Below are 25,753 nucleotides of genomic sequence, written 5' to 3' on the forward strand. Positions count from 1 at the left end.
TCATTGTTGGCGAAATTTATTTTATATTAGTATATTTTTATTCTACACAAAACAAAATACAACCCTGGTCAGTCGCAAAAGCGTCAACAGTTAAAAGTTGCTGAACATTTCGCGGCAGACGATTTACAAACTACAGTGTGTAACATGTTAAATAAAAATACACTATTTCAACTTTTTTGACAAAAGCCTTTAACGCTTTGCCGCGTACAACGTGTGTTGTGTACTTCCTCCATAAAAATCTTTATAAGATTGGTAAGTTGTGAAATAAAAAATATATAGGGAAGATATCAATACGACCAGTGTACGGATGTCGATTTTTTATAAAACATTTACAGTTAAGAATTTTGAGTTTTATCGACATCGAACAGATTTCTATATTTAACGGGGCAATTACACCTACAAGTTTTACTTTCAAATTTTTACACAAACTAATTGTCAAAATCCATTTGAATACTTTTTATTTAATAAAACAATACAAAGAACCAGTGTGCACTTAATAAGGTAGCCTCGTCCGCACAGCTGATCATCAGCTTTTACAATCTTATCTGTCAAAATTCCTGTTTGTTTACATAGAAAAAAAAATCGCAAAAGGTGTAAAAATTTTAAAAAGTGAAGAAAATTATGGTTTTAAAGGAGTTTTCTAGGTCAATCGTGATTAAATGTCTTTGTTATCCTTCTCTCTTGATAAAAAAAGAAAATCTTTAGCTCCGGCATACGTTCCAAATCAGTTTCAACTATTTTTAACACGACCAATCACTTTTCACAAAAAACACGTTTAATTCGGAAAATTGGTCTTCCCAATAGATATAGTTATGATTTTCAGACATTCCACGTTTAATTAATATAATATATTAATATTAATAGTTAAAAATTTAAATAATTGCTAAAAACTCATATTTTTATTGTGTTTATTTGTTGCTTTTTCATTCTACACACACAGCTTTTTTTTGACAGATGGGATTATTCTACAATAACAAATCGCCTGTTGTTTTTGTATTGTTGTATTTGTTGTAGCGACGAGGCTACCTTATTAAGTGTACACTGCAAAGAACTACGTCTAGAGAATTTTTTTCAGAACAACAAAATAGAAATTATCAAAAATTAATTTATTGATTGTAAAATTGAAACAATAGATGAAAAAAATTGAAAAATCAATCCATCGAATCGATGTACATATGTATGTAAGTAATTATAAAGTGTGTGGTGAAGTTAAATCCATAAAAAGTTGAGCCGTTTAGTTTTGTGCGTAAAATGGTTAAGGGTTTAGAAAATGTTGAAGAAAGTCTTGGCATTGAAATTCAACGCTCTATTAAACATTACTGCTAGGCCGGTACCGAACCTGTTATGTGCTAATTTTCATAGACATATTTTTTGTAAGCGAGTAAAACTTAAATGGAATTTAAACTTAGTTTATTGCAATATCGCTCCCAAAAATTGGATTATAGGGTGCCTTCAATAGACTACATGATTGGTAATGTCCTGTTCTATCCATTCACACCGGAGCCTTTTGTGAAGGAGTGCACAACAGACACTAATTGTACATCTGTTAGACCTGGTTCACACTAGGGAAACTTTTTGCGAAACTTTTGATTTTTGTGTGTGAGAGAAAGAGAAAGAAATATCAACCACCACTTTCTCTCACACACAAAATTAAAAGATTCTCAACAAAAGTTTCCCATTCTTTATTGAAACTAACTAAAATTATGATTTACAAGTCATGAACTTTTGAAAATATCCCAAATCTGCAATGTCAAAAAACACTATTTTTTAGACGATATCAAGAACTTATAAAATTACACATTAATCCAAGATTATTAAAATGTATTATTAAACAAACTCTGAAATCGTTTCCAAAAATGAAACGATTCTTTTGCAAGAATGACAAATTCGCACGAAAAAAGTTTAAAAAATGTAAACACACACAGACATTTTTAAGTCCAACATGGCTGAAATTAAAATAAAATGCATGACACAACCTGTTTGTGTTTGTTGGCCAGTAGAAAATACAAATGCCGACGGAAAGTGTTAAACAAGGAAAATAACAAGAGAGAATTTTTATGAAACGAAAACTTGTTTGCAGTGAAAATAAATACAAAAAATAATTAATAAAAATAACAAAATAATTAAATAATAGTTTTATTAAGAAAAATTAAAATACATTTATCAATTTATAAATATTTTATAAACTATTGACAGTTTTATTATTGCCCTTTCTAAACATATAATTAATTTTAATATTTTTTTTGTGTAAAATTTGTTATCTGTCAAATAAACAAATAATTTAATCTATCAGATGAAGGTACATTCACATTTCGTTTATCAAGACATTTATCTTTGTTTTTAGTATTATTTTTTTTTTTCATTTAACAAACAAGTACACGAACACACTTCGGCTTTTAGATTCACTGTGATTGGTTAATTTCCTATAAACAGCCCATACAGTGCTGAATTGAGTTCTAAAATAGGGGTGGGGTTCATGGCTTTTCGTTTCTCTTACTGTTTTGTTTTTTCTTTTCACATTATTTTCGTTGCTCTCTTGATTATAAAAAATGTATACATTCTCTCTCTTTAATAAAGTGAAAATGAGAGAGAGAGCGTTTATGAAGCGAATTTTTTTTAATGACCAGCACAGCGAATATTGTTTAAAAAGACACAGCGAAAAACTGTTTTTACAATGCAAATAAAAATGGAGACTATAAAGGAAATGGAAAAAAAAGTGTACACATGTAAAGGAAAACTACATGAAAAAACATTTTATTTAAAAACAATTATTAAATGAAAATTTAATAACAAATTAATGGAACTATGTATGTATATTGGAAAATTGGAATTTTACTTATTGGTATTGATTTGAAATGGAAACAGAGCAATTTTCAATTTTCTGCAGTTAAAAGAATTTGAATTTGCTTAAGCTTAAGCTTAATTACTAACAATTATGTAAAAGAAACCAAGCTATTATTAAATTTATTTCCAATTAAATGATTTGCAATAACAAATTTCACTCAAGGCGGGTTTCTTAGTACTCAGTTAAACTAGGCTTAACTTGTTGTTAGATTAAACTCGGAACAAATTTAGGCGAACTTTAACCAATGTTTGTGTTTTTTAGTTGTGAATTTAAGATTAGTTAACTTTGTTAGTATTGTCAACTTTTCAGTCAAAAACATAAACAATAAACAGCTGTTTTCTGCAAATAATACTTTTGTAATATAAAAAATTTTAGACCAAAAGAAAATAAACATTTATAACAAAAATAATATTAATAAAATAAATCAAAAGATTTTCTTCTTCTGAATGCATTTTTTTGTTTTTGTTGATTGTGTTTTCTTACTTATATCTTAGGTTTAATTGGCCAATAATACTTAGTTAAACTAAGATAATAAGGGCGGGTTTCTTAGTCCTCAGTTAAACTAGGCTTAACTTGCTGTTAGATTAAACTCGGAACAAATTTAGGCGGACTTTAACCAATGATTGTGTTTTTCAGTTTTAGATTTAACACTTATAACTTGAGTTTAATTGGCCAATTACACTCAGTTAAAAAGTTACTTATTAACTTTACTGATAACTGAAAAACACAAAACATATATTAAACCAGGTTTAACCAAAGAATGAAGATTATCTCTATCAGAAAAACTCGCCCTAAGTAACGTTATTGATTATTGAAAATACAAACCATAAATTAAACTAGGTTTAAACAATGAATGTAGATTATCTTAATGTTTCGGAACTAACGAACTAACTAACAAGTTAAATTAATAGTTTCCAAAGTCTATGTACGAGTCGTTTGCCTAGTTTGTCGACAAGCCTATGGACTAGTATATTGACAAGTCTATGGACTAATCTATTGTCTAGTATGTAAAAAAGTTCTAGTCTATTAACTAGTTCTAAATCTATTAACTAGTCTTTTGCCGTTTCCTTAGATTGATTAGAATATTCGACTGACTATTCTATGAACCAATCACTTCTCTAATCTATAGACAAAACATGGCGTAGTATATTGACTAGTCATTTATCTAGCAAATGTCTTAATCTATTGACTGTTCGACCAACAAATTTCAAATTCAGAGACCAAAAGGCATTAAGTATTGAAATATATAACTAAATCAAACTAGAATAGAACGACTTTAAATACTAAAAATAAATGAGTACATGGAGTGTTTATTTCAAATTTATCCGTTATTGGAAAATTTAAAACAAAATTTTTGTTCTTTATTAAATAAAAATCATAACAAAAATTATTATTAATACATTATATTTAAATAAAATTAAATTACTTGGGTAAACAAAAAAACACAAATATTCATTAATAAAAAGAAAACACTTAGGCTCTGACTAATACTTCATAGTCATGAATGCGCACCTCTTGACCACCAAAAGGTATATACAAACAGCCATGAGAGGGATGGATTTTACCGGGAGTCAAACTACCACACCAATGACCGCGACCAATGTACAAGGGCTCACCATCGGCAGTGCGACCGCAAACAATAGCACCAGGTGGTACACTGCCATTGCTGTCGGGTACCCAACCATAACCGTAACCAGCTAAGAGTTCGAAATCATATTTGCAATGTTCTTGACCGCCATAGGCTACATAGGCGCAACCCTTATTGGGTACAACCTTGGCGGGCAATAAGTCACCATCGTGATAGGCACGACCGACATAAATTGGATCACCATCAGCATCATTGCCAGCAATAATAGTACCAGGTACAATATTACTACCCGAAGAGGAAACCCAAGTTTCTGGTTGTACCAAGACTTCATAGTGTTCGATTTTGTGTTCACCACCACCATAGGGAATATACAAACAACCATGAGAGGGATGAATTTTACCGGGAGTCAAACTGCCGCACCAATGACCGCGACCCACATACAAGGGCTCACCATCACTAGTTGAACCCACCTGTAAGGCATGGGGTGGTACACTGCCACCACTGCTGGGAATCCAAACTGTAAAAATATGTTTTCTTTTATGATAAAAACTTCTTTTAAATAATAAAAAAACTAAGTCGAACTTACCATAATGATGACCTGTTAAAATTTCCACATCATGTTTGTTGATTTCCTCACCACCCCAGGCTACATAGGCTTGTTTCTTATTTGGCACTACTTTGGCGGGCAACATGTCACCATTGTGGTAAGCACGTCCAACATAAATGGGATCACCATCAGAATCATGACCGGCATGAATGGCGAATGGTGGTAAATCTTCATAAACATTTGTGGCAACCCAGGTGTGATCTGTGTGTGTCGGGGAGAGAGAAAAAATTGAAACATTTTATTTTTAAACTATGATTAATTTGAATCCAAATTATATATTAAAGTTTATTTTGAAATAACCTATAGATCCATCTAGTTTATTATATTTAATAGAAATTTCAAAGTTTTATAAATTATTTTAAGGAGCGAAGTTTTTTAAAAGTTTTATAAAACCTAAGCGCATCTCTGTGAAACATAATCCACACATGCGTGTAAAGAGTACTTCTCAAAGCACAAGGATTGATTCATAACTAATCCAAATATATGGAAAAACCCCCAATTAACATTGTTATGTAGTAGGTGAGGACCACGTAATCGATCATCGGAGTAATCCCAAAACTACTTTCGCAACATGGTTCCATGTAATGCAGGCTATGGACCTATGGTTGTTTTTTTAAAAAATAAACATGATCTATACCTGCATTACATAGGACTACTAAGCGGATCATGTACTCCAATAATGTTTACAGGGAACTAGTTTATGGATTGCTTTAATGGACCATACACTGCAATAATTTTTTCAGGAAATGTTTATCCTTTAAGTGGAACTATATACTAGAGTTTATTTAAAATAGTTTTAATTTTTAAATAAAAATCTTTACTTTTTAATCAATTAATAAGACTGATGGCGAGTGTATTTTTAACTGAAAAACTACTTTATCTGTTAGCTAGAAAATATGGTAAAAATATCTACACAATATTCAGAAAAAATAATATATAAAAACCGCATTAATCATAAACGTTAACTATTTACAGATATTAGGGTGATAAAATCCAAAGTTTATATAATTTTATTACAAAAAGCATTAAAACTTAATTTCCAAGATTAAAAAAAGTTCCGAAAAGTGTCTTTATTATTGTTACCAACCTAATGAATTGTAATATAAATGTGGTTGATGATTTATGATAAAAGTAATTGTAATTAATAATAGTTTAATCTATTTCGATACCCGGGTTTTAAAAATAAAGTATTGATATGAATGACACTAAAGAATTGGTCGATAATTGCAAAAAATTTAAAACATATTTTACACATGTTTTATTTTGTTTTTCAATAAAGTTTGTAATTATTTACACAATATTAATTTGTTTATTTTTAAATTATTTGCAAATAAAAAGATAAATATTTGTCAAGAGTTATGTATAAAGTTAAATACTATATGTACATTTACATATATGTATGTATGTAAGTACGATTGTATCTAGAGTATAGTAGGAAATAAATGATCATAATGAATCATTTTTAGTAACCAAACAAATAAGATAATTTATTTAATTGACACATTGTTTTTAAAAATAAGCTGCCCTGTTTAGAAAAAGTTAATACTTGGACTTAAGGGCTTAATGTGTTTTTAATTTTAAAATTTTTTTTTTCAAACATTACAACAAACATTTTAAGTTTTTTTTTTTTAAAACAAACTTGCATTATATGTTATAAAAAACCTTCAAATTATTACTATCTATACATACATATGTTTGCATAACAATAACAATAAAATTTAATCAATACAATAAATTTATTAATCAGTAGAAAAATATCGTTATTTAAGTTTGACGCATGAATTTCCAATGAACTAGAAATTCCTACTGCAACTAAGGCGTTTAATGGAAATGTAACGTTTATTTAATAACAACAAAATGGCGTATAGATCACAATACTCTACAGCTAACAATGTTTGAAAAACTTATTCATATAATCAATTAATTGCATTTATGAAATTCCCAAATCTACTAAAGATCCCACATTGAATATGTTTCAAAAAACATTGATTAAAAAAATCTAAGGTCAATAAACTGATCATAGCTATTAACGGCGCCTAGATCATCATGGTATCCAACTTTACAGAGTTTTAAAAAAACTAATTTTATCATTTCTATACTAATAACGATATATTCAAGAGAATTATTGATGGCAACAAGGGACTAGGAGAGTTTTAGGGTCGAATATAAACCGATCTTTATAAAATTTGTTAAAGTTGTTAATGCTTATGTTGAACTGATTTATTTTTAATTCTTAAAATAATTAATATTTTCCTATTATGGGGGCTAGGTTGAAATTTTGTTGGTGTTTCAACAAAACTCACAATATAAACTCTGAGAATTTAAAACTGAAATATATTACAAATCAATTGAAATTGCAAGAAAATATTTATAAGGGGGATATATCCATACGAAAAAATCAATCGATTAAAACTAAAATCAATAGGTTTCATCTTTAACGGAACTGTAGTTTGAATTTTTAACGAAACTGTAGTTTGATAACAATATTTAATCTCAGAAAGAGATTCAGTGACTCAATTAATCCTGTGATTCTGACACTTCTCCCATCATAAAATCGCCATATTTTTCATTGCTATATGTATACATCAGCACAGACTGTAGTGGTTCCAATGTAATCACTTTTTTAAATTGCTTATCTAATAAAGATAGATAAGAAACTGTATTGAGTCCAATGTAACCACTTTTTCAAACGGCTGTCTAATAAAGCTATCTGAAGATCTTTTGAACCAACCTTAAGACATTAGTCTCTAGAATAAATCTACAACATATATCGAAGTTTTATTTTAAACGCCACAATATTTCATTTTATAAAAGGGATACAGGATTCTGGGAAAACTATCTCTTTACTGTTTTAAATTTTAAGTTTTCTAAAACCTTTAAATGTCATCCACTTAACATTACTAAACTATTGAAAATCTTCAAAATTAGTTTATACAAAAAAATATATACAATTTTATAAACACTTTTAATTGTAGTGAATATAAGATTCGTTATAACCGCTTTAAACTAACTAACTTATTTGTTTTTGTTTTGATACGTTACTGATACATTGATAAAGTTTAAAATAACTTTATCACAATAACTTAAGTTCACTGACTATGTATGTCAGGTAGGTACGTACTATAGATAGAAATTCTACAAAGTTCTTTTTTAGTTATAAAATTTAAACACTCACTAATGATTAAACTAAAAAAAAGTTTTGAAACAAACAAGCTTTTAAATTAAAGGTTTTTCCAAATATTAAACGAAATATGTAAGTGGAACCACTAACTTTCTACAGTTTCAGTTATTATTTTATTTAAACTTACAAAAAAGTATTTTGTAATAATTTTTCTTGTTTCAAATACATTTTAAATATTTGTCACTTTATGTATGTAAAAATCTTGTAAAATTATCTACATATTTTATTACAACTAAAAAGTGAAAAATTTTATTTACTTTTCAATTACAATGTTTTCCATTTCATTTAAAACACTTTTTTTAATAAATTTTGTAACACTTTTTTCCACTTACCCATTGTGATTTATTTATTTATCAGAAAAACTTTTAATAATTTGTAAATATTTAATACAACGTTCTTTAGTCTTTGAGCTTTTAACTGTAACTGAAACGCTCGTGAAGAACATATGTATTTAACAAGTTCTGTTTTTATTTTCTCTTATCAGTTCCTTCAGTTGATATAATACATTTGTTCTTGTTGTTTTCACAAACACCTGATAAAACACAATTGTTGCCGGTATATACTGGGTGTTGAAGTTACGATAAATATACAGTTTTTATAACATATATATGAAATGTTTATTATGACATAAAGTTCTACTACTAATGACACCCTGTGCCTGTATCTAGACCTTTAATCTTATCATAACTCATGAAATGGGAAATTTAATCAACATTTACATTTAAACTTTCAGTGGAATTCCATATCTGACGTGTTTTTCGAACTCTTCCAGACATTGATTTTCTTATAGTTTTTTTTTGCCTGGAAGTTAGTGGGGAAGTATCTACCTACCGTTGATTTTCTATCTATCTATCAATCTATCTATCTATCCATCTATCTATCTATCTATATATCTATCTATCTATCTATCTATCTATCTATCTATCTATCTATCTATCTATCTATCTATCTATCTATCTATCTATCTATCTATCTGTCTATCTATCTATCTATCTATCTATCTATCTATCTATCTATCTATCTATCTATCTATCTATCTATCTATCTATCTATCTATCTATCTATCTATCTATCTATCTATCTATCTATCTATCTATCTATCTATCTATCTATCTATCTATCTATCTATCTATCTATCTATCTATCTATCTATCTATCTATCTATCTATCTATATATCTTTCTTTCTTTGGAAGTTTTGAAAATTTCAGAAACTGGTCCTTAAAGTGTTATGAATATTGAAAAAAATTTAATAGTTCATTAATATTCTCAAAACCCTGTAGACAATATATCACTGACTGACTCATTCTCATGGATTTGTTTTTGGAAATTAAGCTTTCTTTATCATTAACTCTTCCACTTTTAATGGAAGCAACAGTAATTTTGTTTTTTTAACTTTTCTTTTGTTTTCAATATTTATCGTTGATAAAAAAGAATTGTTTTCGATCATGGACACATGAATCAGCTTTAGCATTTCGCCACTAAATAACAACAAGTTAAGAATTCAGTCAAGACAGTCAACGATAACGAACTTAAAATATTGCCTTTAGATTTTATTTTGTTTCCTAAGAAATTGTCTTAAACAAATAAATAGTTATAAACGAAATGGGTAAGTTTTTATTTAAATAAAATCTAATGCAAACAAAGTTTTAAAATATCATTTAACTATAGATTAATCAATTATTATAAACAAATAGAACATTTTGGTTTGAATATATGATTATAACAAGTTAATGTTAAATAAGTAAAATATTTTGAAAATATAAAAATGGGTGAATATTCCAGAAGTTTTTAAACTTTTAAATGTTCCCGACAAATGAAAAATTATTAAAATATCTATGACGATGCATTTAAATTGTAATTGTTAAAAAAATACTAATTTACTCGTTTAATTTTAGCCACTAAATGGTTGCACTCATCGCCTTATGCTCCACTACCGCCCAATGCCGTTGTAGGTGGATACGATATGGACGGTAGTCCAATATATGTGGGACGTTCATATCATGAAGGTAATCAATTGCCAGTCAAAGTAATACCCAGCAAAAGAGCTGCTTACATATCATATGCCGGTAGCGAACATTCTAAAACACACTATGAACTATTGGTGGGGGATAATTATAGTTGGCAACCCTGCTTTGGAGCAAATATACCACCGAATGCCATACGAGTAGGTGAAACTGTTAGTGGTAGTGAACCGTTATTTATAGGTCGAGGTCATCATGGCAACAGTTTGGTAGTGGGTAAGATACAACCCTCACATGCTTGTCTTTACATACCGTTTGCTGGAGAGGAAATTAAATTGGATAAATATGAAATTCTAGTCTATGGAGGTGCGGCCGTAGCACCACATCCAGAAGAGGGAGATTTAATCAAATTTGAAGGTAATTATTCTAATTAATATATTTAATTGAGTTTATAAAATAAAATAATTAATTTCCATATTGTTTCAGATTACAAATGGTTACCATCCTCTGCCTATGCTAATATACCAACTAATGCTGTGGTTGGTGGCAATGATGTAGACGGTGATATGATCTATGTAGGTCGTTCTTTTCACGAAGGTGATATGTTAGTGGCTAAAGTTATACCAGCCAAAAAAATAGCCTTTGTTTCGTTTAGAGGTGCCGAACTGCCAAAAGATCATTTTGAGATATTATGTGGTCGCAATTTGGTTTGGCGTCATTGTTACAATCATATTATACCAGAGAATGCGGTGTTGTGTGGCAAAACCTCCCTGGGGCAACCGGTTTATATAGGTCGTGGTCATTATGAGGGCAGTTTGACGGTTGGTAAAATTTCTTCAGTACACAAAGCTTTATTTATACCCTTCCGAGGAGTTGAAAGACGTCTGGAAACCTATGAGATCTTGGTGGAGGAAAAGTTGACACCTGGCTGGCAATTACCCCCCTCCACAGATCCATTACCACCTCCACCGCCCATGACACTAGAGAAACCTGGTCCTTATCCACCTGTACCAACACCAAGCCCATATCCTGAAATTAAACCACCAATGACTACACCACTTGATCCACCTCCACCCTATGGAGCCGTTTGTATGCCTATGCCAACTCCTAATTATCCAACCAAACCTTGTGATTTTCCCAAGCCGCCAACAAATTATCCACCACCAACACCAGCTTGCAGTTTTCCAAGACCTCCAACTAACTATCCTCAGGTAACACCAGCTGCTACTTATCCCGGACCACCAGAACATTTTCCCAATCCACCACCACCATGTTATGCTCCCACTGTTACACATCCCCATAACATATGGATACCAGCTCATCCCGGTAGCACACCTGGTAATGCCGTACACGCTGGTCATGACATTGATATGACCACCATTTATGTTTGTCGTGCTTACCACAGTGGTGATCTTCTACCCGGCAAAGCTATACCAGGACGTTCTAGTGCTTATGTTTCATATCAGGGCCAGGAAATTCAAAAACCTAGCTATGAAATGTTAGTGGGTGAACATTACATATGGGTTCCGGCAGTAAATGGCTTTGCTGTAGGAGCAGTGGAAGCAGGACGTACTGCATGCGGTGAACCACTTTATGTGGGCAGAGCACACTACAATGGCAGCCTAACCTGTGGCAAAATTCAGCGTTCACATAATTGTCTTTACATACCATTTGGAGGTCGTGAAGTAAAAATCACTCATGGCTATGAAATTTTGGTTAATAGAAATCAACACAATCATGGTTTTACTGCAGCTATGAACTATTAAGAAGACTTTTTTAACATAACCTATATAATATAAGACTTTTACTTTATTGTAAATTTTGCTTTATTATAACATCAAAAACTAAAAAAACATATTTTTTTCAAAATCAATCGAAAGTCCAATATTTTAACATTGAAATAAAATAAGTTTTAGTAAACAATTGTCCAATTCACAATCGATGTTGTACGTTTGTATCGTAGTAAGCCGTAATTTTTTTATTATTAATTTGTTTTTGTTTAAAAAAAATTTATTTTAAAATTTTTATGACTTACAACGCTACTACGAATACGACATCGATTGTAAATTGAACAAATGTATCACCCGTTATAACGTATGTATGTACATATAATTACTCATTTGTTTTCTTTTTTTCCATTGTAAAATAAAACCACAATGAAATTTTGCAGAAATTATATATTAATATATTATAATAGCGAAACAATGAAACATTTGATACATTTATAGCACTGCTAACCTGAAAAGGCACTCTTACTCATTTAGTACAACTCAGCGGAATTTCTACCACATACATCTGCCATCTGAGACCAAAGACAATGAGATGCGAAGAATCCATTTATTTTACTTTTTCATTAGACTCGTCGTACGTAAAGTGTTATCGTCTGAAGGGCCCTTTAAGAAACATTAAAGGTGGGATTTGCATCAGATTTAATTTATTTTTAAATAACCTAATCTGATTATTAAATGGCATTGGATTGCCAACTCAAAAACCCCCTCAAATTGACTTCAATTATTAATAACACATGGCGATAAATGCGCATTATAAACACCCTGTATGTGTCGAAAAATAGTTCTAAATTTTATTAAAATATGTTAAAAATTGCGACCTTGCGCACAATTTCTACAAGAACAGACGGTCGGACATGTCTTAATCTTCTCAGAAAGCGATTCAAAGCCGATCGGCATATATTTAGTGCATCGGCATACTTTTTGTACATAACGAACATCAGCACAAATGCATAACACTATAGTGGTGTAGGGTATAAACTCTTAAGTGTTTATTGCAAATCCGGTTGCATGGGACTTAAGTGAAATCGGGCAAAGGGAACTAATTCAAAATTCTATTAAAAATACATTTTATAAAAAGTAAAAGATTTATGTCACTTTTAAAAATTTGTTTTCAATTTGGAGACAAAACTTCTGATATGTTGTAAAACACACATCGACAAAGCGTAAAATTTTCCCAGCAGTTCGACGGGACAGTCCCGAACTGACCACTTAACCTACCCAGGTGACCGACCATTTTAACATAGGCTTGTCCTACGAGGAAGTCAATCGTCACTCTACACCCCACAAAGAGACAGTAAAGAGACGATTGCCTCCGCTCTCGCTTACAAAGGGGACACTAAAGTGACGACTGTCTTCATTCTCGATTACAAAGAGTTTATTTGTGACGAAAGACCAAAAACATACGAATTGGAGCCAGCCAGGTGGTAAGATATTAATGGAACTAAAATTTAAAAATTTCAAGTGTCTACTCCCCAGAATACTATGGGACAATAATGTGAGGATTGAGCCATAAGTTATAAATTTGAGTCAACCAGATGGTGGCATATTAGTAGAAAGTAATAATCATTTCTCCAAAAGATGGGTAAAATAACTACTTTCGGAAGTACAACAAAAAACAACTTTTAAGAGTATAATCTCTAGGTTACTTGAGGACAGTAAAGAGACAAAGGGGACACTAAAGTGACGATTGTCTTCATTCTCGATTACAAAGGCTACATTCGTGACAAATGACCCAAAACATACGAATTACGATCATCCAGGTAGGTAACTATTAGTGGAAATTACTGTCTTTTTCGTATGCATTGACTCTTTGTCGAACTGCTGGGTTCTTTCATCACTAACACCACTTCTGTTTATCTTTTTGCATTCCATGCACTTAAAAGAAAAGTTTGTAATTTTTTTGGTGTTTTGTGGAATAGTGTCTTCACTGTAAAGTTACAGTGTACTGTATTATAAATAACAAATAATACAGTACGCATTGAAACTCAACAAAACTAACTGTTATTTAAAATTATACCCTTTTTCCAAATTTAAGGAGGGTCGGCCCATGTTGACCTATATTCTATATAGAAAATTTTGTTTTTTATCAATAAATTACTTAAATACTTTGGAATTAAGGTGAAATTCAACATAAAAATTTCATTATGAAAAATAAAAATTTTAAAAATAACCGACTAGACTTCCCTATACTTGTTTTTTGCAATCACTCGGAAAAAATCTTCAAATTATTTTTTTTTATATATTTAATGATAATTTTTCTTGAGAGGTTTTATAATTAAAATAAATGTTAAACATTCAAAAACATTTGAAATTAACTTTCGCTAATAAGAACTTATTTTTATGTTTAACAATGGAGAATTCTCTATGTGTATCTCAATCAAAAAAATTCCATGATCTCATTCTTTTAATCTGGAAGTTACGTTACGTGTGAATCAGAAATGGCAAATATAATTTTCAAATAATACATAACTACTTTTTCGGGTCAGATTGTACCAAATCTTTATTTTTGCAATTTTATCGAAATGGGTGTCAAAATTCGTAAAGTCGTAAATATAAAAAAAATAGTTTGGTATATTTGGTTTAGTCCATTTCAGAAGTTTTTAGAATTTGTCGAAATTTTTGAAATTTTTTAATTTTGTCGTGTTTAGTATGTACGTTGGGTGCTATTCTACATTTCAATTCGAATCGAAATTTTTCTACGTTTGGCAACTTTGGTATTCTGCATTTCGATCCGACTCCTCGCCACGTAAACGACAACTTACAAAAACGTAGGTACGATCGTAACGCAGAATACACATATTCGTAAAGCATTGAAACGAAATGGAATTGCTTCTAGTTTTTCTTACGATTCAGTTTTTTGTTGAAATCCCTTTTCACACTGGGAAACTTTTGTTGAGAAACTTTTGATTTTCTGTGTGAGAGAAAGAGATGGTTTAAATTTCTTTCACTCACACACAAAAATCAAAAGTTTCCCAAATAAAGTTTCCTGGTGTAAACCAGGTCTAATGATTATGTTTAATGAAAAAACCAATTAAATAAAATTCAGAATACAACATTACGACAATTATAACTTATCCTTTTTCGAAGTTTACTAAAAAAATTGTCCGAATTCGGCAATTCTTTAAACTTTGTGTTAACAATACAATTTTTATTAATAATTTCATATTTTATTTCTGGATTTTTATTCGACCTAGCCATGTCCGTATATGTCTATCTGTTCAAAGCACGATATAGTCCGAAAGAGCTAGGGAGCTGAAATTTTGCACAAATATTCTCTATTGCTACAGTTTGTTTGGTATTGAAAATTTAGCAACATCAGCCGATGTTTTCACCTAGCACCTCATATAGGTTGTCCCGCGAAATACAGTTTAAGCGTAATTCGACATAAATAAGTTTCTAGAAAATTTTATGACTATGGGTTTATAATTGATCCTACCCCAATATGTGGTCCCTTTCAGAAAATGTCATTCATTAGAATCGGTCCATAAATTAATCAACCCCTCATATATAAAGCCACCTTCAGGAAGTTACGAGTACGCAGAGGAAAAAAATAAAGACACACGTCTGGTACCAAATTGACACGTTGTCAAGTATATATGTACATACGTACGGCAACACTATGCAATGCTAACGTCGCAATATAAATTTTATACACATCCGTTGGCTAAAATTTAACAAACGTGGTATACTCACTAATGACATTGGATTGTGAACTTACCTCGTTTTTTAAACTTTTAGACAACGGATGTGTATAACATTTAGATTGCGACAACGAATTGTTGCAATGATGATAACGTTGCGTTGTCAACATAGTGTTGTCGTACGTATGTACATATATACTTGACAACGGATGTTATTAAAAATTTGGTTTCGATTTGGAACCAGTCGTGCATATATTTTTTTCCCTTTGTGTGCAGCAATGAAAATCGACATCGGCCAAATATGGCTCAGACTTCATCTAAATTAAAATATTACAGCTATATCAAAATAAAAAATGCCCGAATCTAGCTGCAAAAATACTTGTTGTAACTGGTGGCTATGAAAGCGACGGCAGTCGCATGTACGTGGCACGTTCTTACCATGAAGACAGCTATCTATCAGTAAAAGTTATGCCTAGCAAAAAACCGGCATGTGTGTCGTGGCTTGGTGTCGAATACCTCAAAACAAGTTATGAGCTATTGGTGACTGACAATTATTGTTGGCAACATTACGATAGTTTTGTTATCCGACAAATGCCATTAGTACGAGCAGTGTAAGCAGCAGTGGCGAATCAATATATATTGGACGAGGACACTATGAAAATACTTTAACTGTGGGAAAAATATTACCCTCTCATGGTTGTCTTTATATTCCTTTTAATGGCATGGAAATAAAATTATTGAATTTTGAAATTTTAATTTATTGTAAGGAGGAACCGATGGAATTTATGAAATCGAAAAGTAAGTTTCCCTTTTGTAAGCCAAATTATTCACGGTATCAACAACCACAATTCAAAGCATCTCTACCGCAATCTGAACAACCTCAGATTTATAAAATCCAACAAGACGATGCAGGTCCCTTTTGTGAGCCAAATTATTCACGGTATCAACAACCACAATCCCAATCACCTCCACCGCAAGCTGCACAACCCCAGCCTGTAGCGTCCAGTTCAAATTTAAATATTGTATTGCCTGCATCATCAGCAACTGCCCTACCAGACTACGACACTTGGGTATTTGCACAACATGATCAAATTCCCGCTGACGCGGTACATGCTGGTTACGATATCGATGGAACACCAATGTATGTTGCTCGCGCTTTTCATGATGGAGATTATATACCAGCCAAAGCATTTCCATCGCTTAATTTGGCCTGTATAACGTTCGAGGACCAGGAAATAGTTAAAAGTACTTATGAGTACTTGACAGGTAAAAACTACATATGGATGTCACCAGCTCCGTTTACTGTCGGTGCTGTTGTTGTGAATCCAATTTCTACAAATGAGCATTTATATATGGGCCGTACCAATTACAGTGGAAGTTTGCTTTGTGGTAAATTTAAACGTTTAGAAGATCGTCTCTATGTATCTTTTGGTGAGAGAGAAATTCCTATTACTAGTTCTTTCGAAATTTTGGTACATAAAGGGAGACATGCCAGTATACAACTAGCTATTACCAGTAGCCAATAAATGCTGAGGTTTAACTTCAATCCTATTAATTTTGTCAGGTTTATGAAAACTATTATCAGTATATAAAGGATCATCTACTAATAAATCACTTTTGTCTTTTTTTATTATTGACTCAAACAATTGTTAAATGTTGTGTTCATTAAAAGGAGAAGCAATTTTATTTTTCGAGATAACTTAGTAATGATAAGCGACATAGGTTTCACTTTTTTTAAATATTGTTATCCTAAAAAGGGGGAGTTTTGTTTTTATATACCACTACAGTGGGGAGGGTAAAATGCGTTTGTGCTGATGTTTATAACTGACCTTAAAGTATACCAATCGGCTCAGAATTACTTTCTGAATCACTATGTTTGTCAGTCTGTCTGTGTGTCCATGTGTGCACGCTACAGGTCGCAATTTTCAATATGATGTTTGCTTTGATGCTGATGTTTGTAACGCACAATAATATTGGTCCTATACACACCTTAAAGTATACCAATCGGCACAGAATAATTTTCTGAGTCGATTTAGCTATGTACGTCCATGTAAACCTTGTAAAAAAGACTACAGGTCGCATAATTCAATGAAATTTGGTACATGATCTTCTATTGCCTCAGGGACAAAGAATATTGAAATGGTTTAGATGGGTCCATTATTTCACCTAGCCCCCATACAACTGAACCCCCGAATAGGTCTCGTAAACCTTGCAATCAAACTACAAAAAGCTACAAAACCAAATTCTATACTAGCCTTGATGACGCTCATAAACCTCAAGGCCTCTTTTGACCCTTGCCCCTTCAAAATTTAATATCAACAGTTTTATTAAACAATAAATGGCTTATGTATATTTGAGGCAAGGTGCAATTCAACAAAATGCTTTATTATGAAAACTAAATTACATATTTATTATTCGTATACAGGTGTAGGGAATTATATGGTCGGCATGGTCCCACTATAACTTTTTACTTGTTTAAATATGCATTCATTTTAGGAACTCAAATTACGATATCTGATTCATAGCTTTAGGGAATCACAAACACATTTCTAAGTAATCATACCATGAAATATGATTACTTTAAAACCCGAACAACGCCGGTTATAAAAATCAACTACAGTATACAGCTGATAAATGAACACGTTTTACTTCGCTCGACGAAGAGAATGACGAGATAACAAAGTCTGAAATGTACAATATCACTGCTATAATTTTCATCGCGATAAGAAATCTTACAAATGTCTCAAAATGTTTTGCAAAATTTTTTTTTACAATTTTCGTTGATAGCGTAAACAATATTTGTTTATAATAAACAAGAATCAAACAAAGATCCCACCAACTAAACCAAATGTTTCAAACAAATATGTATTTAAGTTTATAATCAACACGCTAGATTTGTTATAGAAATATTTATTTATTTTTTGTTTTTGCTTTATTTTTATTAGTATTATAACGGTTACGGTACATATCTCATTATTACTAAAAGCACTCAAGCTCATTATCGTATTTATTGGTCAAATTGTTATATGGCCCTTTCGACGTCTACTTATAACAGAAAAAAAAATTAGAATCTGATGAAATAAAATGCTTGATATTGCGAACTATCAGGCTAAATGGAAAGGTTTGGTAAATTATCAAAATTAGTCGTGTGCGTGTCTTTGTTCAATTTCGGATGGATTTTTTGGGGTTCTCTGTAAAATAAGTTAAAAAGTGAAATTTATATTTTACTTATTCGTTAACGTTCATACTCGTGCTTTTAAATATATTTTTATTCCTGGTAAATATTGAAATTTATCACCATAATCACACACATTTTAATAGAGTTCAATGTTCGGCTCTCTAAGATGGATAGAGATCTGACATATTCCCTCTGGTATACATACTGCATAGGATTATGCAAAAGTGTTTGTTACTTTTTTTTAAATCGAATTTAGGAACTCAAGTGTAAACAATTCAATTTATTTCGTATAAATATTGATTAAGTGAAAGTGACTTTTAATTTATAAAGTACGAAATTTAAGTGATGAAAATAATAATAATCTATGTACGAGTATGTATTTATATACATTTATTTATTGATACTTTCCTGCTGAATTAAAAAAAATTGTTTAACAAACTTTTCTTTATGGCATTTTAAATTATCTAATATTTGTTTTTCAAAACAAAAAAACTGAAAATAAATCCAACAAACATTTTTCTTAAAAGCAAATACAATATGATTTACAATATAAACTTTAGATACAGTACGATTTAAAAAATGTTTCAATTAAAAACAAGTAAGAAATTGTAGTCCGGCGAGACCCCACTCCTGTTACAAAAATACAATTTGATTTAGTTTTCATAATAAAACATTTAAATTGCTTCAGATATACTTCAGCCATTTAAGTCAAATTTTGAAGGGGACATTTTTTAGAGGCTAGGGTCATATAAGGCTCCATAATTATATGATAATCATTAGATCTTGGTTTTGCAGCTTTTTGTCGAGATACGATTACATTAAACATAATTATGAGCTTAAAAGCCCTATTCGGCGGGTTCAGTTGTATGGGGGCTAGGTGAAATAATGGACCAATATTAACCATTTTCAAAAGGCTTCGTCTACGGTACCATAGAAGAGCATGTGCCAAATTTCATCCAAAATTGCGAACTGTAGCTTGATTACAAGGTTAACAAGCCCTATTCGGGGGTTCAGTTGTATGGGGGCTAGGTGACATAATATATCGATCTTAACCATTTTCAAAATGCTTCGTCTACGGTACCATGGAAGATCATTTGCCAAATTTCATCCAAAATTGTGATCTGTAGTTTGATTACAAGGTTAACAAGCCTTATTCGGAGGTTCAGTTGTATGGGGGCAAGGTGAATTAATGGATCGATCTTAACCATATTCAATAGGTTTCGTCCCTGGGAGAATATAAGATCATGTAGCAAATTTCATTGAACTATCTTCAAAATTGCGACCTGTAGTTTGATTATAAGGTTTACATGGATAGACGGACAGACATACCTAAATCGACTCAGAAAATGATTCTGATCCCATTTGTATAGTTTAAGGTGGGTATAGAACCAATATTATTGTGCGTTACAAACATCAGCACAAACCCAATATACCCTCCCCGCTATAGCGGTATGTGGTATAAAATGTTGTGTTATTGTCTTTTACTGAATCCTGTGCATCGTTTCTCGATGCAAAATATACTATAACGGGGTACTGGTTAACATCTGGTTTTATTCAAAAATCTATTACCGAATAAGTTATCGATTAAAATTTATGGTAATTATACATTTTGAGATAATGATCTTCGATATTGAACAATAAATCTAGTACAATCTAGTTTTATATACATATCGATATGGGATATCGATATGAAAGCTTTGAAAGGAAATACAAGTTCGGAATAAGGGTTCTATATAAGGGTTGTGAAACTATTTATTTTTTTTTAAATAATTTGTGGAACTCAACTACTTTGGAACTACTTAATTTAAAAAAAAACGAGTATTCAAAACTGTCATCCTTGAAATTTATTCTAAGGAATCTTTGGATTTAATGATAAGCACGATATAATTATGTATTTGATAAATTATGATTATTATTACCCTGTAACATTTTCAGATAATTTATTCATACTATATTTAAGGTATTGAGTGGAATATTTGCGAGTCATGGAAAATAAAAATTAAAATACAATAACAACTATGATATTTAACAAATTCTACACTTAAATTGTAAAGATAAGAAGTTCTCAATTGGCCGCAATAAAACATTTAACCAACCCATCTATCTATAAAAGATTTACTATATATTATACACTATACAAATTTATCTATATATATATTTGTAAACATTGTTAAACATACTATTCAAATACTACGCATTTAGTTATATTGAAAAAGTGGAACAGTATTCAAATTTCTATTAATTTTTAATAACAATTTCCAGATGATCTTTTAAGAGAAAAATCTCATAGTATATAATGGCAACTGGGGAAATTGAAACACCACCTCCTTATAGTAATAATACAAATCCAACATTCTCACAAGCCACAGTGAAAAAAGGCGAAAATGTTTTACCACTACCAAAAGATTTTCAAGTACCAGGAGATACCCCAACCGATACAGAGAAAAACTATAAAATATCATATTTTCAATTGGTAAGTCAAAATCCCTTAATTATTGAGAAATTTTATATATAATCTATAATGTTTTATTATATTCTATATTCACAATATTGCATAATTTCTTCGATATAGTTTCGTTATTCAACATTTGGAGAACGATGTCTTATCGTATTAGGCATAATATTAGCATCCTTGGGCTCAATTGGTATACCTTATTCCATAGTTATATATGGAGAATACTCTTCTTTGCTGATTGATCGTACCGTGGGTGTGGGCACATCATCGAATACTTTTATTTTACAACTTTTTGGAGGCGGCAAAAAATTGTAAATGTTTTCTCATCACCTTAAATATGAAAGATCTTGTTCATAATCGTTTTTTGTTTTTCAGAACTAATGCCTCTTACGAAGAAAATATGCAAGCTATAAGAGATGATTCTGCTGCTTTTGGTCTAGGAAGTTTAGCCGGTGCTTTAGCGGAATTAATAGTTTTAGCTATAGCAGTTAATATTTTGAATAGAGTAGCTCTAAATCAGGTAAGAATCGAAACTTTTAATCTTATCATAAACATGTTGAAAAGGGTCCTAATAACAAACCACAAATCTATACTTTAATTATGGATTTATTACAGATCGGTCGTGTTCGAAAACTATTTTTAGAGGCCATTCTTAGACAAGATATGTCTTGGTTTGATACATCTTCGGGTAATAATTTTGCCAGTAAAATGACTGAGTAAGTAGAATTAATGTTGTGTGTTTTAAAATTAGAACCTATTTTATTTTACTCTCTCTAGGGACTTGGATAAAATGAAGGAGGGCCTTAATGAAAAAATCGCAATTTTTGTATTCCTCATAATGACCTTTGTGTTGGCAATTATAGCGGCATTTTTCTATGGCTGGAAACTTACTTTGGTTGTGATCAGTTGTTGTCCTTTCATCATTATCTCCACAGCAATGGTGGCTAAAATACAAAGCTCCCTAACACAAAAGGAACTTGAAGCTTATGCCGGCGCTGGTGCCGTTGCCGAAGAGGTCTTCGCTGGTATACGTACCGTGTTTGCCTTTAGTGGAGAACGCAAAGAAGAAGAACGTTTTTCGAAATTATTGGTGCCTGCCGAAAAGATGGGACGTAAGAAAGGTTTGTACTCGGGTATTGGGGCCGGTGCCATGTGGTTTATCATCTACTGCTGTTATGCCATTGCCATGTGGTACGGTGTAAAATTGATTGTTGCAGAACGCTATGATGAAGATCGTCATTACACTCCAGCGGTATTGGTGATTATATTGTTTGGTGTTATAATGGGTGCACAGAATTTAGGATTCTCTTCGCCTCATGTAGAAGCATTTGCTACAGCTAGAGGCGCTGGTCAAAATATATTCTCCATTATTGATCGCAAATCGAAAATTGATCCCCTAGATACTAAAGGAGATAAACCGCACGAAGTTATAGGCAATATAGAGTTTGAACAAATATATTTTCGTTATCCAGCACGTCCCGATGTTGAGGTTCTCAAGGGTCTATCTTTAAAAATAAAGCCTGGGCAGACAGTGGCTTTCGTGGGTCCTTCTGGTTGTGGCAAATCCACCACCCTACAGTTAATGCAACGATTTTATGATCCTCTGCAGGGAACGGTGAAATTAGATGGCCATGATTTGCGTGATTTAAATGTCTCCTGGTTACGTTCCCAAATCGGTGTAGTGGGTCAAGAGCCTGTACTCTTTGCTACCACCATTGAAGAAAACATACGCTATGGAAAACCAGATTGTTCTATGGCTGATATAGAAAATGCCGCAAGAACTGCCAATTGTCATGATTTTATTATCAAACTACCACAGGGTTATAAAACTATGGTGGGCGAACGTGGTGCTCAAATGTCGGGTGGACAAAAGCAACGTATTGCCATTGCTAGAGCCATTGTTAGGGATCCGAAAATTCTGCTATTAGATGAAGCTACTTCTGCTCTAGATCCTACATCCGAGAAACGCGTACAAGATGCCTTAGAAGTGGCCAGTAAAGGACGAACTACACTTGTAGTATCTCATCGGCTTTCGACCATTACTAATGCCGATAACATAGTATTCGTTAAAGATGGTGTTGTCGCAGAACAAGGCACCCATAATGAACTAATGGCTAAAAAGGGTCTGTACTACCAACTCGTTAAAATTTCTCAACGTACTGAGGACACAGAAGATGATAAAACCTGCAAGTCTTCAAGGAAAGTGGCCACTCAACAACGAAACAGTGATGATGAGGAAGACGATGATGAAGTCAGTGAAGTGGAAGAAGATTTGGACGAAAATAAAAAGGATAATAGTAAAACAGTTGGTGAAACAACTAAGAAAAGTAAGTGTTAATATTAGATGGAATTAAAAATATTTTCTAATAAAATTTATTTCATTATAGAAAAGCGTAAGAGTAAAAAATCGAAAAAGGACGAAGAAGAAAAATACGATATATCCATAACACAATTAATGAAATTAAATGCTCCCGAGTGGCGTTATATTCTAATAGGATGTATTGCTGCAATGTTGCATGGTGCTACATTTCCCATATGGGCCGTTTTGTTTGGTGACTTCTTCGGTGTAAGTGAAATTTAATTATGAAGTATAATTTGAAATGGTATTGAAACGGTCCTTCACCCATTAATTCTGTCCACTTAAACGTCTTAATCTGCTTCTTAATAAAACGTGATAAATGTATGTATATCCTCTTTACAGATCTTATCCGATGAAGATGATGAGTATGTAAAATCCGAATCGATTTTCTTTTCGTACATGTTTTTGGTCATTGGAATAATGGCTGGACTAGGTACTTTAATACAAACATATGCCTTTAATACGGCTGGTGTTAAAATGACATCGCGTTTAAGAAGCAGAGCTTTTCAAACACTTCTAAAACAGGAAGTAGCCTATTTTGATGATGACAAGAATTCGGTGGGTGCTTTATGCTCGCGTTTGGCGGGAGATTGTTCGAATGTTCAAGGAGTATGTAAAATTATATGTAAAATAAGACCAAAATTAATATTATTCCTTTTCACAGGCTACCGGTGCCAGAATTGGCATTATGTTCCAGGCATTTTCTTCGCTAGCCGTTGGTGTAATTGTTGCATTTATATATTCATGGAATTTAACATTAGTTACTTTGGTTACTGTGCCATTTGTTTGTCTATCGATTTATTTAGAGGCTAAAGTTATGGAATCTAGTGCTATGGCGGAAAAGGCCGCCATCGAAAAAGCTTCACAAGTGGCAGTAGAAGCCATTTCAAATGTACGTACAGTTACGAGTTTAGGACAGGAGAGAAATGTCTTAGAACGTTATTCGACTCACATTGATCTGGTAGAAAAAGCCTGCATCAAGAAATTAAGATTTAGAGGTTTTGTATTTGGTCTGGGACAAGCAGCGCCATTTTTTGCTTACGGTTTATCGTTGTATTATGGTGGCACCTTGGTGGCCAATGGTGAAATCGACTATGAGAATATTATAAAGTAAATATAAACTTAATTGCAAGATAAGATTAAGGTTTAATGATTAATTGGTTAATATAAATTTAGAGTTTCTGAGGCTTTAATCTTTGGGTCTTGGATGTTGGGCCAGGCTTTGGCATTTGCTCCCAATGTTAGTGAGGCGGTTATATCGGCTGGTCGCCTAATGAAACTTTTCGATCGTATACCCAATATGCATAATCCACAAGATAAACCATTTAATACTGCAGATGTAAGTTTGAATAATTCCAATTTTACAATTAATTTTAATTAATATTCTTGATTTCAGAAAACTGAGGGTAATATCACCTATGAAAATGTATACTTTGAATATCCCGGGCGAAAAGGTACACCTATTTTACAGAACTTTAATTTGGAAATAGAAAAGGGCACAACAGTAGCTTTGGTGGGGCCTTCAGGCTCGGGAAAATCTACTTGCGTGCAATTGCTGCTACGTTACTACGATCCTGTTAGTGGTGCTGTCAACTTGAGTCAGACCCCCACAACAGAATTCTCATTCGATACTTTACGCTCCAAAATGGGTTTAGTGTCACAGGAGCCGGTACTATTCGATCGCACGATAGCTGAAAATATAGCATATGGCAACAACTTCCGCGATAACATACCTATGGCTGAAATCATAGAAGCAGCTAAGAAGTCAAATATTCACAATTTTATAACATCTCTGCCTCAGGGTTATGCCACCTCACTGGGTAGTAAAGGTACGCAGTTGTCGGGTGGACAAAAGCAACGTATTGCCATAGCTCGTGCTATGGTACGAAATCCTAAAATCCTTATCTTAGATGAAGCAACTTCGGCTTTGGACATGGAAAGTGAAAAAGTTGTACAAGAAGCCTTAGATGTGGCACGGAGTGGACGTACTTGTGTAACCATTGCCCATCGTTTAACAACAGTTCGTGATGCCGATTTGATTTGTGTGTTAAAGAAGGGTGTTGTCATCGAACAAGGTACCCATGATGAATTAATGGCTCAGCGAGGAATGTATTATGATTTGTACATGATGCAGCAAGTTTCATAAA

At 32.2% G+C, this 25,753-nt stretch overlaps 4 protein-coding genes across 4 annotated transcripts; 3 read left to right on the forward strand and 1 right to left on the reverse strand.

Moving 5' to 3' along the window:
• Window positions 1-4,232: 4,232 nt before the first annotated feature.
• On the reverse strand, window positions 4,233-8,708 carry LOC111675949. Its single transcript, XM_023436833.2, has 3 exons — window positions 8,554-8,708; window positions 5,020-5,241; window positions 4,233-4,950 (listed from the first exon to the last, which is right to left on the reverse strand). The coding sequence occupies exons 1-3, from the start codon at window positions 8,555-8,557 to the stop codon at window positions 4,319-4,321; spliced, it is 858 nt and encodes a 285-aa protein (XP_023292601.1). The 5' UTR covers window positions 8,558-8,708; the 3' UTR covers window positions 4,233-4,318.
• A 946-nt stretch (window positions 8,709-9,654) lies between these two features.
• Window positions 9,655-12,295, forward strand: LOC111675948. Its single transcript, XM_023436832.2, has 3 exons — window positions 9,655-9,828; window positions 10,118-10,600; window positions 10,670-12,295. Exons 1-3 carry the CDS (start codon window positions 9,825-9,827, stop codon window positions 11,947-11,949), a joined length of 1,767 nt encoding a protein of 588 aa, XP_023292600.2. The 5' UTR covers window positions 9,655-9,824; the 3' UTR covers window positions 11,950-12,295.
• Window positions 12,296-14,495: 2,200 nt separating this feature from the next.
• LOC111675893 lies at window positions 14,496-17,376 on the forward strand. The gene is made up of 2 exons (XM_046954228.1): window positions 14,496-14,519; window positions 16,190-17,376. The coding sequence occupies exons 1-2, from the start codon at window positions 14,496-14,498 to the stop codon at window positions 17,138-17,140; spliced, it is 975 nt and encodes a 324-aa protein (XP_046810184.1). The 3' UTR covers window positions 17,141-17,376.
• Window positions 17,377-18,772: 1,396 nt separating this feature from the next.
• On the forward strand, window positions 18,773-25,752 carry LOC111675874 (multidrug resistance protein homolog 49). Its single transcript, XM_023436730.2, has 11 exons — window positions 18,773-18,891; window positions 21,055-21,265; window positions 21,365-21,558; window positions 21,623-21,767; window positions 21,863-21,963; window positions 22,025-23,574; window positions 23,635-23,813; window positions 23,949-24,215; window positions 24,271-24,716; window positions 24,783-24,945; window positions 25,003-25,752. The coding sequence occupies exons 2-11, from the start codon at window positions 21,089-21,091 to the stop codon at window positions 25,750-25,752; spliced, it is 3,972 nt and encodes a 1,323-aa protein (XP_023292498.2). The 5' UTR covers window positions 18,773-18,891; window positions 21,055-21,088.
• The last annotated feature ends 1 nt before the right edge of the window (window position 25,753 follows it).

Source organism: Lucilia cuprina, chromosome 6, assembly GCF_022045245.1.
Source record: "Lucilia cuprina isolate Lc7/37 chromosome 6, ASM2204524v1, whole genome shotgun sequence".
NCBI classification, from domain to species: Eukaryota; Metazoa; Arthropoda; class Insecta; order Diptera; family Calliphoridae; genus Lucilia; species Lucilia cuprina.

What these genes read in the sequence shown, in the direction of transcription:
- LOC111675949 (XM_023436833.2), bottom strand. An exon ending in TTTAACAGGTCATCATTATG is followed by an intron (nt 4,951 to 5,019) that starts GTAAGTTCGACT and finishes ATATTTTTACAG; the next exon opens with TTTGGATTCCCAGCAGTGGT.
- LOC111675948 (XM_023436832.2), top strand. An exon ending in AGATTTAATCAAATTTGAAG is followed by an intron (nt 10,601 to 10,669) that starts GTAATTATTCTA and finishes ATATTGTTTCAG; the next exon opens with ATTACAAATGGTTACCATCC.
- LOC111675893 (XM_046954228.1), top strand. Translation starts at nt 14,496, where the DNA reads ATGGGTGTCAAAATTCGTAAAGTC. An exon ending in GTGTCAAAATTCGTAAAGTC is followed by an intron (nt 14,520 to 16,189) that starts GTAAATATAAAA and finishes ACATTACGATAG; the next exon opens with TTTTGTTATCCGACAAATGC.
- LOC111675874 (XM_023436730.2), top strand. Translation starts at nt 21,089, where the DNA reads ATGGCAACTGGGGAAATTGAAACACCACCTCCTTATAGTAATAATACA. An exon ending in GACTATGAGAATATTATAAA is followed by an intron (nt 24,717 to 24,782) that starts GTAAATATAAAC and finishes ATATAAATTTAG; the next exon opens with AGTTTCTGAGGCTTTAATCT. An exon ending in AACCATTTAATACTGCAGAT is followed by an intron (nt 24,946 to 25,002) that starts GTAAGTTTGAAT and finishes TCTTGATTTCAG; the next exon opens with AAAACTGAGGGTAATATCAC.